At 42.0% G+C, this 19,827-nt stretch overlaps 1 protein-coding gene across 3 annotated transcripts in view; it reads left to right on the forward strand.

Moving 5' to 3' along the window:
* Positions 1 to 19,827, forward strand: part of arhgef25a (Rho guanine nucleotide exchange factor 25a) — a 44,566-nt gene that overhangs the window by 3,719 nt on the left and 21,020 nt on the right. The window contains exon 1 of one of the 3 annotated variants that reach the window (XM_006785628.2): positions 7,085 to 7,626. The exons of the other annotated variants lie outside the window; for them this stretch is intronic. Within the exon in view, the coding sequence (XP_006785691.1) occupies positions 7,521 to 7,626 (106 nt within the window). The 5' untranslated portion in view covers positions 7,085 to 7,520. Of the gene's footprint in view, positions 1 to 7,084; positions 7,627 to 19,827 lie in introns of those variants that run through there. 3 annotated transcript variants of the gene reach the window in all.

Below are 19,827 nucleotides of genomic sequence, written 5' to 3' on the forward strand. Positions count from 1 at the left end.
CAGTAAAACAAAGTGCTAAATTTTACCTATAAATGTCTACAAGAAAAGCTCACGTGTACACAACACACCTTGTGTGTCATCATATGTGTCATCAGTGTTGAGGAAGAGCAAGATTTTCGATTGAATTGTGCTACTGAAAAAGTAAAACCATGAAACACATAAGAATTCCTAATGTGTAAAACCAGAGACCAAAACAAAAGAATGGAGAGAAATTCTTCTTTAGTCATCTTAGTTTAGCACAGTGCACCTCACTGCTTCTCAAATTAAACCATTCATATTTTTCCATAAGTTATTATGAGGAGAAATGTGCGGGAAATCCATGGTTTTGTCCATATCTGGTTTTGAGAGAGGCTGGGAGAGTGTGCCATTCAAGGAGTGCTGATCCCCAAGGACCTTGGAACTGAACTGTGTGCGAATGACCTTAAATGGGCAGAGATCAACCTGAAGCTGCATCATATTGTATAGAGCCCAGAGATCGGAGAGATTAGCATTACTTCGCATAAGTCAATGACATAATTATTCCTGTTTATTTATAACAAGTCCAGAGTTTTGCCCAGAAGAGATGCATAAATACTGTAGTATCATTTCAATGTATCTTTCATTAATAGAATAAATATAAGTTTAATTGGCAAACTAAAGATATCACCAACAAAATTAGTTATACATCTTATGTATACAACCTTCATGTGCAATCTAGAATAGCTTTTGTTATACACTGTATCAGAAATACTATAAGTTCTATGTAATGATTAAATGTTACCGTCATTTGTTTTTGCACCTGATCCTCTGGTATTTGTTTCAGTTCTTGTAGGGATGATGTTACCTGAACTGTCTTCCTGTGAAATAGTGGTGACTGACAGGTATATTATGGAGACGTCTATTTCTTGAATTCACAACATCCATCAGCTCACTAAGCTTGCTGTTGCTGAACTAAATATGTTTTGGCCACTTGGGGGCAGTGGAAAAAAATGTGAACACAGCAGTGACATACAGTAAGTTTTTTTTAACAGTACTTTGGTGATTTTTAAGTGACCCCGAACTGAATAAGTGCATAAGGTGGATATATTTAAAGCTTTATATTTTAATATTAGGATATAGAGGTATTTCATTCAACTCATACTGTAGCAGGGGCACCTTTTGATATTTTTTTCCAGCAGATAATCCCTTGGGTTTGCATTTGTTTAATTAACTTTTTATCCTTTGGGGGGCGTTTTAGATCATACTTAAGCCCCAAACTCAGTCACCGGCAGTCTCAGTGGTAGCATGCTGCTTTTAGAGCAAGGTTTACACTTCAGCTGCAACGAGATAAAGGCAGAAAGAGCGATGCTGTGGGTCAGGTGAAGCTGTAAAACTCCAGCTGAAAGCTGGATAGATTTCTGGAAAAATAAGAGCTGGATGGGAAAGGGAGTATATGTTTGTGTAAAGGCAGATCTTTTTCTGTATGTGTGTGAATATCGTGAGACATGGACCTCCCGTCTGTGCAGCCTAGTGCAGAACTGCTGCCTGAGAGCAGCTCTGCTCGATGAGGTACGACAATGGGAGGTACTGAGTGGTACTAGTGGTGAAGTGCACACACACACACACACACACATGCATGTACAGACAGAGAGAGGCACACCCATCTGCCTCCCCGGTGTATGCTAGCAGTGTGGAGTTTAGTCTAATTGGACAAAAACAGCATCTCTCTGCAGGGCAGATGAGTTACTTCACAACTTCTGCTCCATGACATCAGCCAAAACAGCCCCAAACCTCCCCCTCATAGTGGCTTGTCCAAAATGCCAGTTTCCCTTAATTGGCACTCAGCTTAGGAATAGGGAGGAAAAAATAGAGAGGAAGTAAAGGAGAGAAGGGGAAGGAAAAAGTGGTATAAAAGTGAAATGCAGTGAGCACATTTTGGCAGGATTTTAGCAGAGTGATGGGGTGAAGAAAGACTAATGTCAGTGGGGGGTTGGGGGACACACTGTGAATAAGCAACTGCATATCTTACTGTATCTATTAGCATGCATGTTTATATCACACGAATTTTCTGTATTTTGCTGTTATTTCTGTATTTTATTGCCACACATGATGAATGTTTTTACCTCAGCAGGGCGTACAGTGTCTGCAACATATGCATCCCAAGAGTGGCACATGAAACGAGCAGGAAATGTTGTGTATGAGCTGATTTACAACACATTCATAAATCACACTTGATATTCCACTTTGAGCACACACTCTGAAATGCGGCTCACTCTCTCTTTCAGTGAAAACATAATACTCTCTGCCCTGCTTGGCTGCCTGGCTCTACATAAAAATGTCATACCCATCTATTCGCTAGTGTGCTTATCTGCAAACGAGTCCAGTCCAGCGTGAATGTAAATGTATAGATTTCATTCATTCTTACACGTCTCTGAATCTGAACAAGCATACGTGTGCAGAGGAGTCTGCTGTGTGTGTTTGTGTGTCTGTGTGTGGGGAGTAGGAGAAAGAAGTGAGTGAGCAGAGAGGAGAGATAAAAGGAGAGAGATGAATGTGTGTTAATGCATGCCTCACCTCACATCCCCCCTCTACTCCCTTCAAGCCGAGGGAGGAACATTTTTTCCATATTTCTGCTAACGTTCAAAGCTTTGTGCATTGTCTGCTGGTCCAGTTTTGGTACTCATTTATTACACTCCATTATTGCACGAAGGACGCTGCCAGTGTTAAATGTCAGGGCTGATGCACAGAAATAGATGTTAGTAAAAGACCAAAACGAAACACAGCACTCAGTATGCCAAGTACATGTCAGATCTGGTCGTTGAGCGTCTAATAATAGTCCAGAGATTTGTTCTAATACTGCAAATGAAAACATTTTTTCCTATTTGTCGTGCTTTGAAAAGAACGCCTGCAATCAACCTTACGCAACAAGTACAAAAGCACCCCCTCCCCCCCCCGCTGTGGGACTTGTAGGATCATAATCTGGCAGCTTCTAGCTTAAGAGCATATTAAAAGATTCTCTCATATTCATTAATTTTGAATGCGTCTCCAGAGCGGTGCGTTTCTTCTTTGCTCTATAGCTGTTTTTTTGTTAATTGGTAGCGCAGGCAGTATTTGTTCAGTTTGTAACACAGTTTGCTGTCGTCTTTCTTTTCTTTGTTTTATCTTGTTTCTCTTAAGCCATCAGTTCTGCTGTCAAATCAACTGTTTCTCAACCCATTTCGAGTTGTGCTCCTTCGCTCGCACGGCGTTTGGCAGCCGTATCAGCATCAGACAAACGGAGACGTTCAGCAGTGCCTTTCAAGAATCCTCTGGTGAATTGCCCTTTCAATCACAGTTGCTTAAAACATCCATTATAAGCAAAGAAACCGAGAGAGGGATGGAGGCTGTGATGGGGAGAGAGACAGGAAAGCTGTGACCTGTCTGTATCTTTACAGATATGTGGTGAACCACTGTGCTGCCTGAGCCTGGGAATTGATAATGCATAAGTCTGTCTCCAGTCCAGAATTGTATTTTCTATCTGCTTTAGATCCCTCTTCATGCACAGAGTGCTGAAATGCTGCATAGTCAATGCACTGGTTTGTAGGACTCTGTTTGTATGGCTAATGGGTGAGGCAGCAGGCGTCTCTGTTTACTCTGACAGAAACATCCTGACAGGAGTGTGCCACCACCCTGCCACTGGAGAGAAAGATGATGGAGACACAGTTCTGCCAGCTGCTGAAGTGGCTGACGGTGCACCTCAGCGATGCATGCGCTTGTGTGTGCCTGCACGGTGGTTCAGTGCCAGCTGATACTCAGCCTTCTCTTGTTTCCATTGATGCCCCGTAGAGGAACCTGAGTGGGTGCTGTGATGCTGCCTGTCTTTGTTGCAGTAATCAGGTGGTGATTTCCACACAGTTGGACTGCAGCCTGTGAAAGGATGTGCCCAGGAAAATTGAGATGGGCAGCTTCAGGCCTGAGAAAGGCTGTTTGTTGATCAAATAGTAATTGTGCCTCAAAATATGCAGCACGTCTTGAAACAAGTTTTATTTTCTTTCCCACGCTAGTTACATCTCGAGTTGGATGTATTTGCTTTACTTACAGCCTCTGCTTTCACATGCATGGAGAATGAGCCACAATCCAGATGTTAATTGACTTTAATGTGCTTTGATGTAAAGTACACATCTAAATATTGCATGCTTTGCGAACAGCGCTTTGTTAAGAATTGCCCTGTGCAGCTTTCAGGTTGATCAGATTGACTTAGAAAGAAAGGGAAACAATTCTACAGTGTTCCTCTTTTGAATATGCACACTCACAGCTAATGCTACACACAAATGTGCTCCGTGCTCGATCCGATTTAGTCACAGACACATTTACCCAAAGACACATTTGCTCGCAAAAAGATGTTGGTCAAAGATTGCAGCTGCTGCTGAAGATTTTTGGGCACCTCTGAGTTTAACTAAAAATTCTAAAAATGTCACTCATCAGGTTTTGTAAATGCATGTGTCGGTGTATTCGTTTGATCTGTGTACTTTAATGAGCATATTTTATAGGGATGCAACGATACCAATTTTTTCAAACCGATACGATACCGATACTTGGATCTGAGTACTTGCCGATACAGAGTACAAAAAACGACACACACACACACACACACACACACAAATACAATTAATTGGAAGACAGGTTTTATTTTATTCCCTGCCGATAAAAAATAAAATCTTAATAAAAATGACCACAAAAAAATTTCAAGTGAAAAATAAGCACTTCTGTTAAATTATTGCAGAGTCTCCACATTGTAATTTTATAAAATATCACTGAACTATTGGCACTGTCTCGAGCTTTCAGAATAATAAATAAACACTTCTGTTTGGAATAAAATAAATAAAAATTAGGTTTGCGAATAAAATAAACGTTTAAATTATTGCAGAGTGTCCATATTGTAAACAAACAAACAAAATAATTATTATTAAATAAATAATAAAATATAAAAAAATATAAAATAAATAATAAATAAAATAATAATTGGCCCCCTAGTGGCCAATCTAAAAAACTACAACAGAAATGACAATCCACCCTCTGATTAATGAAATAAGTTGGTATCGGTTAACTTTTACGAGTATGAGTACACACACATTTTACAGTATCGGCCCCGATACCCGATACCAGTACCGGGTATCGGCCCCGATACCCGATATCGGCCCCTATTTTACAGTATCGGCCCCGATACCAGTATCGGGTATCGGGGCCGATACTGTAAAATATGTGTGTACTCATATGTGTGTGTACCCGATACCCGATACCAGTATTGGGTATCGGGTACCAGTATTGGGTATCGGTGCATCTCTAATATTTTATTATCCTAGTTGATCGCTTTGGTGATTATGTCTAAATATATTCATTTGCCACTTTATTAGGTCTAAGTTGTAGGTCTCGTACTATTGGACTCACTTTTTTCTTCAAAATTGCCTTAATTCTTCATATCATAGATTCAAAAAGGTCCTGAAAACATGTTAGCATTCTTCTGATTTGTCAGTTGCACATAATGTAAAACGCTGTATCCATCCAGAAACCAGTTTGAGATGATCTGAGCTTTGTGACACGCTATCCTGCTAGATGCAGCCATGGTCATGATCATCAGCAATATTCATGTAGGCTGTGGCTTCTAAATAATGCTCAGTTGGTACTCAGGGGAACAAAGTGACAAAAACCCCACCCCCCACAGCATAACACCACTCGCAGTAGCCTGAACCATCGATACAAAGCAGTATCCAGAGCAATGCTTTCATGTTGTGCATGCCAGATTTTGTCTCCTACCATCTGAATGTTGCAGGAAAATTTGAGACCAGATACCAGTTTTCCAATCTCCTGTTGTGCAATTTTGGCAAGCCAGTGTGAATTGTAGCCTCAGTTTTGTGCTCTTGGCTGTCAGGACTGGCCCTCTGTGTGGTCCGCTGCTGCTCTTCTGTATTTACTGTTGCCTTTCTATTAGCTTGAAGCAGTCTGGCCATTCTCCTCTGACCTCCGGCTTCAAAACAGCATTATGACCCAGAGAGCTGCTGCTCACTGCGTATTCTTTCTTTTTTGGGCGATTCTCTTTAAACACTCGAGATGGTTTTAAACAAACATCCCAGCAGAACAGCAGTTTCAGAAATACTCAGACCAGCCTGTCTAAGTATTTCTGATGCTAAGTTTGAACCTCGGGATGTTATCTTGATCACGTCTACATGCCTAAATACACTGAGCTGCTGCCATTTGATTGGCTGATTAGATATTTGAGGTGGGTGTGTATCACAAGATGAAGTTACACTATATGGTGATAACATGGTGTAACTATATTACAGTGCAAAGCCCAATTCCCTTACGCGGGGCATGCGGTATAGTACAACTTTGTCACTGATACAAAACTGCTTTATTCCCTGAGCTCCTTTGGTTAGACTGTCCCACTGTGTACTTCAGAACAGGAAATTATCAGCCCAAATGATTGATTGTACACACACACACACACACACACACCAAGAATGCCAACTTTGTGAAATATGAGACCGCCTGTTCCCTCCATGGAACCACACTTTGCGAGCTCTGTGATCATAAATGAGCGCAGAAGTCAATATTGGAGCTGTCCCAGCCAGAAAAGCCCACTCGAAGCCACAAGCCCACAAAGAAACATTCCTAAACTGTCAGAAAGAGTCAGATACAGGCCGGACAATGCACGACACCTTCAGCATAACATGGCCATTCTGCTGTAAATAGCACCGTGTACACTGCAGACCTGGGTGTTACTATTTCAACAGCCAGCTCTGAGCAGACACAAGAGAGCGTGTCATTTCATCTGATCTCGGAGTTGGCTATGTGAGAGCCCCTTTAAGCATTACTTATGCTAAAATGAGACTCAACCATGTAGAAAAGAGGATAACAGACAAGATGGGGGGCAGCAGACGAGAGAGGAAACAGAAGGGAGCAGAGGAAAAAAACAGCTGAGAGGAGGGAAGAGAGAAAACTATGGGAGTGGGAAAGCTATCCTGGAATAGCCAGCAACTAGAGCTACAGACTCCACCCTTCTCACCCCTCCCCTTACTCTCTCTCGTTCCCTTTCCCTTGCAATCGCTCTCTCTCTCTCCCCCCTCTCTCTCTGAAGCAGTCTCCCAGTGTGTCATTTGACCAGGCAGTTCACAGAGGCGAGAGCTCAGCACCAAAAAGAAAGCAGTGGGAAAAAAAAGAGACAGAGACAGAAGGAGCACGTTCAGCGTAACGATAAGCTTGCTGGAATGTTTCTCTCACTGTTTATCATCAGCTGCAAAACCCTGTGAGTGCGGATTTCTTCTTGGCTTAGTGCTTTTGGGGACTCTTACACTTGGTTTCTTGGATATGGGTTTTAAGTCTGCGTGCAGTCAGCTGAAGAGGAGGATCAACTGACACCTTTTTGGGGGATTTACACTTTTTGAGGAGTAAACCTCTACTTGTGTGAGGGTGACGAAGAGAGACGGAGAAACGAGAAGGAAAGGAGAGCCAGAAATAGGGAGAGATAGATAGAGAGAGAGAAAGAGTGCCCGGGCCATGCCCACCTCAGCTCATGGTTCAACAGCATGAAAGGGGGCCACCATCACCATCGCCACCACAGAGGCTGTGGCTGCCAACACTTGTTCCGTAAAGTCCTGGCCAAGTGTGGCTGCTGCTATGCACGAGTCAGAGGTCAGTGTCACACACAAACGCACATACACACAGAACGCCTAAAGAAATGTGACCTTTAATATCCGATTATCTGATTTTCCCGGCTTTGAGGTTGGAATTTTGTGATCCTGTTTGTTGTGTATGTGCACGTTTGTGTGTAAGTGTGCGTGTGTGTGTGCAGTTTCTCTTGATCATCCCCCTGCTCCTCATCTCCTTCTCCAATACATTATCTGAGATGTCCACCCATGTCTCTCTTATCTCTTCTCTCTGTTCTGCGAGCATATGTGAACAGTTTAACTGTAAGCCTTAGCCCCCTGCCCTGATCCCTGCACCTCCAGCTAAAGCAACAGATGTACACACACACATGCACGCACACACACATGCATGCACGCACACACACATGCACGCACACACACACACTTCAGAGCAAGTGAAAAAGTTCTGCAGAGCACAGTGAGGAACCGGAAGGAGGACATGGATCATGCATTCTTCCAGTAAGGATAGAGAAGAGGGAAAGAGCCTGCATGTGATTTGGAAGGTGACTGTCCTCATCACGACGAGTTCACGTCACTCAGTTATGTGCGGCACGTGGATGAATGAATCACGCGGGGGGTCGGGGGTCGGGGTGGCTGTGCTACGCCGAAACATTCCTCCACCCAAAACAGTGGGGAGCGGAAGAAAACGACAACAATCCCCAGCAGCACCCCCGTCATTGTCTTCCCCTCCGACACCGGCGTTTGCAGTAATGACGTGCAACATAAATAGCAGCGGCCCATCAGAGCAGTGTTGAGTTAAAGCAGCAGGTGGCATGATATGTAATAACAACAAAGTCAGATGAGCAGCACAGTCGTCCATAGGCAGCTGTGATGTTTGTAGTTTATACAAAACTCAGGACTCGGTGTAACCTTGAGCTTAGGAAAAAAAATCGACTTAATGTTCCCACCTCTTTTGGTCTTTCCTCTCTGTTCGTTTTGCCATCTTGTACACATGCATGACCTCTGCCCCTGTGGCTCCAAGGCAAAGTTAAAACAACAGTGGTGTCTAATAGCAGTGTACGATTTTATGCTGTGGTGGCACGCTGTGCGTTTGTTCCCTTTTACAAGCGTACATCAAAGTTGTAAACAGTGGACGTACCCTTTGAAGTTCAGTACTTAGCAGGGGGGGGGGGGGGGGGGGGGGCTTTTCATAAAGTAGATTTTCATATTGCTGGCAGGCATTGTTGAATGCATACCTTAGATTCCTTCAGTTTAATCTCTTATGTAATAGATATTCTCCTTTTCCATCGCCTGCAGCTCCCTTCTGCATCTCTACCATGTTATCATAGCAAATACACACACACTTAGATCAAAACATATAAACATGTGGGGGAATGAAACATGTCAGGCTATTAAAAGAACTCTCAATAAACCTATAGCAAGAACATTATCCCAACTGTCAGGATTTCCTTAAATATGTTTAGTGTATTGGCAGGGATGGCGGGGTGGGGGTGGGGGGTTACTTTGGTCCAGTATGAAAAGATGAGATTTTAAATTTTTATTTTGCAAGCTGAACAAGAGAAATATGAGCACTCTATCCTGTCTGTAAAAGCCATGTGTGCTCTATAAAACCTCCTCAGAGAAGAAAGCACAGCGGCTGGCTTTGGTGCTCACATACTGCACTGCTCTCTCCATTAATCTGCACAGCGGTTTCTCTGATTAAAACATGGGGGTCAGGGGTCAGTTGTAGACTTTTATATTATTGAAAAACTGTTTCTCTAAAAAAAAAACCCTGATATCATTCAATTCTTTCCTTTCTTTATAATTGTATCTCATACTTTTGTGAGATATCACATATCTGACTTCAAACTTCCAACTAATTTGCTGAGTCTTTCCCGTTGTTTTCACTGTGGCGTCTACAGGACAAATACTGAATAATGCAGACTTTTTTCCGTTCTTCTCCCAAGACATTGTTGTTTCACGTGAGGTAACTGTATCAATTACCATCTATTTGTCTAAAGCATTCATATTTTCAAAAAAGGCCCAAAGTGGTGCCTGCACTGTCTTAGCTGAGATAATCAGCAGCTTACTATTAGCTCCCACATCCCTGACTCTGATATCAATAGCAACAAAAGAATTTCCTCTTTATTGTCATTTTTTAAAACCATGACAGGCCGTCTTTGCTCTATTGTCTTGGACACAACTGTTTACGATGCATTTCCATCATTCATTGATTCCAAATAAAAAAAAAGCCTGATGACTGACTTCAGAGGAAACGATCATGTGCAGTGTGATTCATCCCTCTACTTAGGCGTAATGGCACTGACTTGCAGGGCGGGTGATCACATGCACTATGCTATTATGTCACACCATATGTGTTCCTAGTGGATGCTTATCGCTTAGACCAGCATACTCACACTTTTCAATGGGTAAGCTAAAATAAGTCCAGCTGCTCACAGACTGAATGAGTCACACGGGACAGTCTTTAATTCTGAATCTGACCCGTTTGCTTATATGCAGAAAGAGACTGCAGCTGAATCAATGTGGCATCATGCTGGCTACCCTGCCGCACTTTTTTCACATCTTAATCGATATCCAGTGACACGAGTGCAGGGGCAGCGGCGTCCTTATTAAGTTAAGAATGTGTGAATGGGTGTTATTTGCACTGTGTGTGGATTTGTGTTTATCGCAATACCGACGAGCGCTAGAAGGTAGGAAGAGTCGGAGGAAATGTCTGACAGAAGAGCTGGGATTATTGATCTGGGCACTACTCATCGAGATGGAGAGCGCAGGAAGATGGACAGGTGGGGAGATGGGTTTAATGAAAGAGAAAGGCATGTATCATTTTAGCTCTGATACCAGCGGCAGTCTGCACAGCGCATTAGCAGATTGGCTTCCAGAGGGCCATTAGTGGGGCCTGCTTCCCAGCAAAGACTGTTGACAAACCATTTGAAAACAGATGGTATGCTTTGTCTTATATTGTCCACGGTGAGCTGAATTCACAGCCCAGACGGCATAAAAGCAGGTAACCTAATGATTTATCAAATGATTTATCTGAACGGAGAGTTTGAGTTTGGGGAAATATTTTGTAATATGTAAAGGAGAGGTGGAGTGGACAAGTGGACGAGCGCTGACAGCGAACGCCTGTTCACGCCTTTTTGAGCAAACTTTCAAATCTTGCAATCAGAGGAAGGAATTCACATGCTGTAAAGACTACTGATGATGAAACCATCAATGTTCTCCTCACACACCCACACACACTGATAATGTTAGGAATTACACCCACTCAAGTTGAGCTAACACGTCTTATCTTCTCTGTGGCACAGCCTCCCACACATCCAATGCTATTTGGGATGCACCCTCAAGTAAATCTAGCGCACATACGTGCAGGCTGTCAGACAGTACACAAAACAAAGATAAGGATGGAGCAGAGTTAGGATCACACTTAAAGGCAGATACTGTAATAGGCAGACCATATGGGAAAGAGTACTTTTTAAATTCAGTGGTTTCTTTTTCAACATATTCCTCACCTGCTTTGTTCCACAACTGAGGCAACAAGCAGCTTTACCTGTGTGTGAGAGGGTAAAGGTCACACGGCAGCAGTCAGGGTAGGGCAACAACAACAGCAATAATAAAACGGTTTCCATCTATGGATCTGTCTGTGTCTCCATAAGTATGTTTGCCTTTCTGCTGCTGTCACTTAACTCTTTGTATTCCTCTTCTTTATTAATGATCCTTGCATATGCATCTTTATGTGTTCCCTTTGCATCTGAGAGCGTGTCTATTTGTGAGTGTTGGGGGCTGGTGTTGACTCATGCGTGCAGTGTGTTAGGACAAGAATCCCCCACAGCAATGACACATACGCTCACACACATGGTTGAACGGCAAAGACAGGGCGAACGAAACCAAAGACAACCATTAAAAAAACAAAAAAACACCCCAAAACATACACTGATATATGTGTAAGTTTAAATTAGTTTCAAATAGAAAAAATGATTAGCATCAAAGGCCTTCGGGGCAAACTTGCATCATCTGTATCGCTGCCACAGTTCTGCATTCAGCCGTAGTAAACAGTTGCTGTGCATTCAAGCCATCGAGAAAACAAGAAGCAAAAACTCACAATAATCTCACACGACAGGCAGCGATTAAAATTTAGCTGCTCCACAATGTTCGGCATCGACACGCAGCTCGTAAAATAGAATAAATCACAGAACATTTATTTTTGTCCCCTCACAGATTAGTCAGAGTGCATGATGTGCTGCAGACCTCGGGGTGGTTGGGTTCAGTGTCTTGCTCAAGGACATGCGCTTGCACATTTCATCAGTTTGGTCGCTGTCAGACAAGAACTTGATCCCCGCAGCGAACCTGGGACCCCGCGATGCACGAATACATTTTGATAACAAGTTGAGAGTGCTTTTGACGGAAAGCAGCACTGCTGGCAAACGCGGGGGGGCCAGTGTGTCTTTTTATGTCTCAGCTAGAGAAACTTAGTTGTCATCAGCTTATAAGGCAGACTTCAGACATTATGGAAAAAGCAACAAAAATAGCTGAAATTGAAGGTATGCTAGAGCCGTGGCTCAGCTCTGTGTTCAGCACTGAGATATTTTTAAACTTTGCACCCCAGCCCACCCTCCACCTCGTCATCTCTTCTTGCCCTCCCACCAAACCCCCCAGCCTCCTTCCCAGCCGATCTCCACCATATTGTTTCTCTCTTGCAAAAGCGAAGTTCCCCAGCTGGATGAAGAAATCAGCCAGCCTGAATTTGGGCTGAATGTTGCGCGATCTGCAGACTTGGAATACGAAGACCAAGTGGAGCTTTAAGATCACTCCTGGGGCATTCTCATTTTCTCTCTCCTCCTGCTTCTCCTCTCCTTCAACTCCCGCTCTTTATTAATTATTTTATTATCTATGCCCTTTCTCCTTTAAAACAATCACACATTTATATATGGATAATATATTTTTACCACGTCCCTTTCTTTCACAGTTCATTGTCATTTCCTTCTTGCTCTACTGAACTGCCTTGCCCTGACATATTTGCAAGGCTCCCACAGTCTTTCCTTCCCTTTTTTCTCTTCCTTAGGACTCTGTTTGTAAATGTGCAGAGGAGAAGAATGAGGGAACAAATTATGAAACACAGGAGTGCATTCCATACCTTGTTTAGAAAGAATTCTCCAACAGTGCAGAGGGGGAGAGGAGCGACTTCCCCCTGTGATTCTACCCCCACTTTCAGTCCATATGGCTCTTTTTATACCTGCCTCCTTTTGGGGGGGTGGGTTGCTTTTCTAATACTCAGCTCTTGCTTTCATGGAGTTTTACTCCTTCTTTTATGTGATCTATAAAGACTTGTGAGTGGTGTGAAAAAAGTTTCAACTTTCGACTCTGTGCATCTTTTCATTTGGCGAGATTGGAACATGCTCGCTGTAAGTCATAGCAACAGGTTGACTGCAATGATTGCTGCCGTGTCCCCTCTGGCTGTCAGAGTGGAGAGATTGTTTTTTAATGTTGGCTGCTCTGTTCTGCAGTTCTCTCCAGAGAATACTTCACAGAGGCCTCAGTGAGAAACTTTCCAAAACAGTGCACAAGGCAAAGCAAACAATGGGTAGTGACGATACGGAGAGCAATGTGGTTTCGTGCTGAAGAAGCTTGCTTGAGCTTTGACTGCAGGACACAGGAGCTGAGCATCTTTGTTACCTTGTGTTTAATCAAATTTACTGTTGGAGCTGTCGTTCCTCGCAGCCTGGGATCAGGCTTCACTTCTAACCTAAATTTGCCATCATGTTTGTCTCTGCGCCTCACTAGAGGATAGTTCTGCGAGTTCATGGTTTATCAGTTGCACAAGAGTCTCTGGGGTATCTTAAAGGGACAGTTCACACCAAAATTTAATTTAAATGTTTTCTTTTGCCCGTTTGGGCGTCAGTTGAGCAGTTATAGAAGTGTTGGTTGTAGCGATGTCTGTCATCTGTTCAGTATAAGGGAAATGATGTTTTCATACGTTTAAAAAGCTGACCTGCTTAGTCAATAAAAAAATGCACAAACATTGTTTGGAGCACTCTAATGGCAGCTATTATCCATCTACTGAATCATGCCTGGGCCATGTCACTCTGCACAAAGAAGCACATCTGCAAAGAGGATTGTGTTAGGGACAATGGGACAAGATATGATTATTGCTGTTGTGATGCTAGCTAGCTGCACACTTTGCAGTTTCTATATGAAAGCGCTCACAGCAGGGTCGGTGCATCTTTTGTGCTGAATTGCTGCTGATTTTTTCCAAATAATTATTTGTCACTTTGATTTAGTTCCAATATAGCTGACAGCAGGCAGTTATGTCAAAACAAGTTTCCATCAAAACAACCTGGATGCATGAATAATTCTACAGAATGTAGAAAATATAAGCAAAAATAATTTAGAGGTGAACTGTCCCTTTAAGCATTTGTAAATCCCAATGAATTCTGGGCAAAATAGAGTTCTTTTCAAACTAATAAACAAACTTGTATGTTTTTACTGGGAATCCACAGCTAAGAAAAGCAAAAGATTGAAGCAAATACTTCCATAAAGTTTTTGCATTGTTAAATAAGCTTTTCCCGTGTTCCTGCCTTCTACACTGGACTGGAGAACACAGCAAACCAAAAATTGACCTGTTTCCTTCTTATCAGCCAGCGACACACTGATCAGTCAGGCACCACTGATTGTTACTATAGACACAGCTTTCTGTTCATAGCCTGCAGCCAATACGTAAGGATTAAAGCCACATCGGTGGACTCAAGAGAAAAACTATTTAAAAAAATGTAAAAACATCCGAATGTGTATTTAATAACCCCCCAAATCTTTAGAATAAGTTTTTATTTATGTGCAAAATTCACATTGTAGCAGCCGAACTAAGACTACTGTAGCTGTTGCTTTGAAAATGCCAAATTTAGAAACATTTGAGTGTCTGAGTGTGACTTTAAAGATTTGCTTTTGCCGTAACAATCTAATTACACTCGCTAATAGTTTACATTATTATATATATTTGGCAGTACGCTCAACACTTGCACATTCTCTATTGCTTTACTTAATGTTAATTATTCAGTTTCGTTAACCTATAGGAAAACTGTCCCACTGATGGATTTGGCACAGGTGGAACTGTGCCTCGGGTCGCCCTCGAACACTCAAATGGATTTTGCGTATTCATAAGATGCCCTCTTAACAGCCATATGGAGAGCTCTTGCTCAAAATGCAGGATCTGATGGAAAAGAGACAAAAGCTGACAGCTGCAGATGGTTTTCTTGAATTCAGAATCAGCTTTTCAAAAGCATCCTTTGTGCCTCTGGCATTGTCTTACTAATAAGCATAAGCCAGGGAAACATTTGCTGGGTTGTCACTGTATGAATATTGATGCAAATCTACAGTAATCATTGTGCTTTGTTTGTGTGTGTGTGTGCACGTGCAAGCGTGTGCGTGTGTCACAGACAGGTATATGTTCACGAGTGTACTGCTATGTAAAACAAGACTGAGTGCGTGCGCCCACATGTGTAGGTTGATTTCTTGCTGATGGCTAATCTTTTGTGCGGCTGTCCCTCACTCTCTCTCCTTCTGGGTTTAGTTGCTATGGCAATAAGAGTGGGGAGAGGTGGAGAGCTATGGAAAGGAATGAGAATATGTGTCTGGAAAGCACATCAAGTCTGACTGAGCATCACTATGCCAGCACATCTTTAGGTCTCCAGGTCGGAGCTGTGTGCCCCATTACGATGAAAGCTGAGATGTTTGTTTTTGCACACAAACCGCACATGCTTGCTCCAAATACACAACATGTTCTGAACGCTCGGATGCTCAGGATATAATTTTATGAGAGAACATATGTGAGACAGGAGAAGTTAGACAGTTTTGTGTCAAATCAACAATTCACATTGTTGACTCAGTTTGTCATAAAGCCGTCATGGCTACTTGCAGTGACCTTGTGCACAGCCAGTGACAAACAGCAAGAGCACAGTACCGGAGCTGTCAGGCAGACTGGGGCCAAAGGAGAGGCTCTACATACCCGCGACCCAGCGTGCATCGCAGCTCTGTCTCCAGCTCTCCTTGGAGGCCTCCTGACTGGCACTGCCATATGAAATCACAATCGCTTTTAATTTGCTCGTTGTTTTCGACCACCTCAGGATAAATGGCAGCCTTGTTTACCCTCAAACACAAGTGCCAGCCATTTGTTCTCTGACTGTTTTTTTAGAGCGAGTGTGTGTCTGTGAATGCGTGTGTGTGTGACTAGATAATCATAGTGATGACCGACAGTACCCAGGGTGTGTGCTTCCTATTGCTAAAAAGGGTAAAAAGAGTAGTGCTGATCATCACTGTGATTATCCGGGTGCACATGCATACACACATGCACACTGGCACAAGATATACACACAATTGCACACACACTAAATCAGAGTGCCATGCAGCGCCTGCAAGGTCATTTAAGTACTTTTCCAACCCTCATTTTCCCAAAATGCCTCAAAGCATTTTTCAGTGGACCTCATATAAAGACTGAACAATCTTATGGTTACTTTGGGAGCACGAGCGGTTGATATACATCCACCTACAGGAAAACATCCATTTCACAGTTTAGTTTTTTTTTTTGTTCTTGTTTTGGGAAAAGAAAATTGTGATTGTGACATTTTAAGCTGCAACATACTTCTATTAAACAGTTCCTGCTCATTTCTCCATTATTTTTGTAAGAACAAATTGGCAGATATTTTATAATATAAAATATAAGCAATAAATTGGCAGTTAAAATGTTGTCCAGCTTTAACAGCTACAGGGTTAAAGTAATGTAAAAATAAATGTAGCACTAAATATAATCAAATATAATTATTGATAGATTACATACAAATAATATCAAAAAATAAAAGCATAATGAGTCATTTTGCTTTTGGTGTGCTAGCGCTTCTTTACTAGAGCAAAACAGGCAGTTGCTGCGTCGATCTTCAGCCTCTGGGCCTCGTATTGCACATGTAACGTGCACAGTATCATTCATGATAAACAAAGGATGTCTGTTTAAATATTTTCTTCTTCTCTGTCAGATCTCAATCTCATATCTTCTTCTTCTGGAGAAAAGCTCCCCCAAAAACAAAGTACTGTAGTAATTAGAGAAAATTACTTTGACAGTTTATCTATTTAAGGGAAAAAAACAGGTCCGAACACCCTCAACTAGAGTTGGCTATTGTTTGAGATGCAAAGTAAGGGGAAAATATTGAGAAGCTTATCACGTATCAAGCTGACAAGGATTTATTTGGTCCATCTCACAACTTTAACTGATCATAAGAGGAAAAAACAGGGAACAGGTTACAGCTGTCAATAGGTGGGCATCATTCAGAAACAAACCTATGGAGGTGGGGTGTTCATGTGTGTGAAAGATGTGGTCTACAAGAAACGAAAGTATTTATATGAATTTATAAAAATCAAATCAATTTGTTCTCTTTTTCTGCCTTCAAACTGAAGCTGTGCACTTTGAAAAGCAACATTTATAGCACATTTAGACTTTATTCGTTTTTTTACTTATGCTACGGTCACACCAGGGGAACCAGGGGGTGGAGACCAAAATTACTGCAACCATTTACAATAAACTTGTGATCTCCTTGACTTCTAAGACAGTCAGTGATCTTCAAGGGGACTTTGATGCATCAAGATGGCGATAAAACTGCAATAACATGGAGTCAGTCTGCTGTCAGTTGACAATTGAATTCACCTCAGCAATTACAGCTGATGTGTTTGTGATAGGAGGGTAATTAAATGTAGTAAATCAGCGAAAATTGCAAATCTGTTCGATCTGTTGCAAACCTGCACAGAGATTCAAATTAACTACTTACATTCAGAGTACAGCCAAAATCTTAAATCTCTCAAACAGAAATTGACAAATTCCTCCAAAACTAGTGACATAATTATTGTTGGAAGGCGATTTAACTGTAAAATGGCATAGGCGCTCTGCAACATTGCTTTTAAATAAGAATACGATCAGAATAAAACCAGTTGGCAACCAGAGGAGTCGAGTAACCTGTTACAAAGAGATGCACAAACAACAAGATGTTGCCAAATAGTCTGCATCTATTAAACTGGAAGGAAATTATTTGCAAACCTTCACCAATCTGAGAGTGATTGCAGTCGGTTTGAGTCAGACCACCACTGTTTGGAGACAGTTTGTGTTGTTGCCATTTTTGTTGAATGTTTATAAAACGCAATTTGTATTCATTTTTGTTTTTTCTTTAAAGTTGTAAGAATATGCTGACCTAGTTTTGTTATGTAAATTTGTAATTCATTTTATTGGAAAAGTTTTGTGGAAAGTGATTGGTTTATTGGCTTATGGACCCTCCCATTAATCAGGGGATTAAGAGAACCCTGGAGGGATGTGGAAAAGATGTTTTTTTGTTTGCCAAATGTCTGATGGGAAGACGGGAGGGTTAGAAAAAGATTTTTTGACCACTTTTGAAGTTGTTAAAGCAAATTAAGTTAACTTTCGTTTAATTTTAAGTTTTAAAAAGTTATTTTGTTGATTTTTGTTTATAATTTTCCACGAAATAAACGGCATATGATTTTTAAACAATGGAGTCAGAAGTACGTTCTAAAACAAACCTCCCGTTGCCACTCACGGCCTTTTCTTGGACTTTTTAGGTGTTTGGAACATAATAGGCCACAGTTTGCTTCCCACCAGGTGACCTGTTGCCATGACTACCTGCATTTTGTTGCCGAATATAAAAGAATTGAATGTACTCACTGGGTAAACACCAATATTTCCTAGCTACATTGCCATCTTACCATAACTCTAGCGTGACTGAGGTTTGGGCTTGTACTGTTCAAATCTCTGTTTTTGTTTTCATACAATTGGAATGTTTTTAAACTTTAATGAGTGAGAAAGCTTGAGTTACATAGTAACTGGGATCTGGAGTTTAGCAGTAAGTAGAGTAAGTAGAGCTGAGCTTCTGTTGCTTGAAAGTTTCTCCATTGGTAACAGTTCAGTGAAAGCGGGGCAGTAAATGACTTGATTCTGGCTCTTGATTAAATTATTGGATCATGATTTGTGAATATGGGACTTTCCATCTCTGAATACCTGTTGATCCTGTGGTGCTTAGTTAATAAATCTGTGTGCGTGTGAAATGGACCACACTGCAACCTTAATCCTCTGTATTTGATTCTGTGTATTTGTGGAGGTTTGGTTCCCCGGAGCATAAATGAATAAAGGCAGTGCCAAGAATCTGGCAAGTCTCTCTCTAAGCGGTTCAAGAGGAATGTCTGGAGTTTTCAAGGCCACTAACCGCAAACATGGTTCCAGTCTCTCACTGTACACTGCTGGGAGCTTGCAGACAGTCTCTGTGGTGAGACTGCCGTCACAGCCTCTTTTTTAAAATTGCAAATTAAGATTCAAGTTGAAAGAAAATGCTGATTGAAATCTCAGGTGAGATATCCGCAACCTTCGCCACTTTGACTGCACTGCTATACTCCCACTGACCTGATTTTCACAGTCAGTGGCAGCAGTAGTGGTTTAGATCTGACTATCAATTAGAGCTGTTTCATAATCTCTCATCAGGAGAAGTGTCTGATTTACTCTTTCACATTGTTCCACAGACAAAAGGATTAATGCCAGCGTGTTTTTTTCGCTCTTGTTTTCCTGGTGACTGGCAGCACTTTGATGCATTAAACTGATAAAGAATATGCCACAGAGTCTGGCTGTGGGCGATGATGGCAGGAGACTGAGTCTGATGGCTTGTTTGTGTGTCACTTGATGTGTCTAGCACATATTTCCTTCTGTGCTCTGGGAATAACAGTGGTGTGTGTGTGTGTGTGTGTGCGTGCGTATAAACTAGGTCAGTAGGAGGACAGGAAACCACTGTTCACTTGTCTGACTGCAGTGTGTCACTCCAAAGGTTTGACACGAACACACTCACATATGGCGCACACAAGGACGACAAGAGCTGAGCTGCTGCACGTCTTTGTTGCAGTGCCCACAGTTAAAATCAGCACAGTTCCTGCTTATGTGCACTCAAGTGTATGTCGCTTGTGCCCTCATGGCCTTCCTTCCACTCGTCTCGTCAGTGTTTCCTCCCCTACTCTCACTGAACTTCTTAACTTTAATCACACTGGCATCTTTTTGCCCCTCGCCTGCTTAATCTTTATACAGAATCCCTGCTCTTCCCAGCAGCTCACCCCATAGCCTCTCCTTTAGACTGAGGATTCCTGAGGTTGTGGATTCAGTTGCTTAAGCCTTAATACCAAAACGAAAGATAAGAAAGGAGAATAA

This window comes from Neolamprologus brichardi, chromosome 20 (genome assembly GCF_056152115.1).
Source record: "Neolamprologus brichardi isolate AB-2024 chromosome 20, ASM5615211v1, whole genome shotgun sequence".
Classification (NCBI taxonomy): domain Eukaryota; kingdom Metazoa; phylum Chordata; class Actinopteri; order Cichliformes; family Cichlidae; genus Neolamprologus; species Neolamprologus brichardi.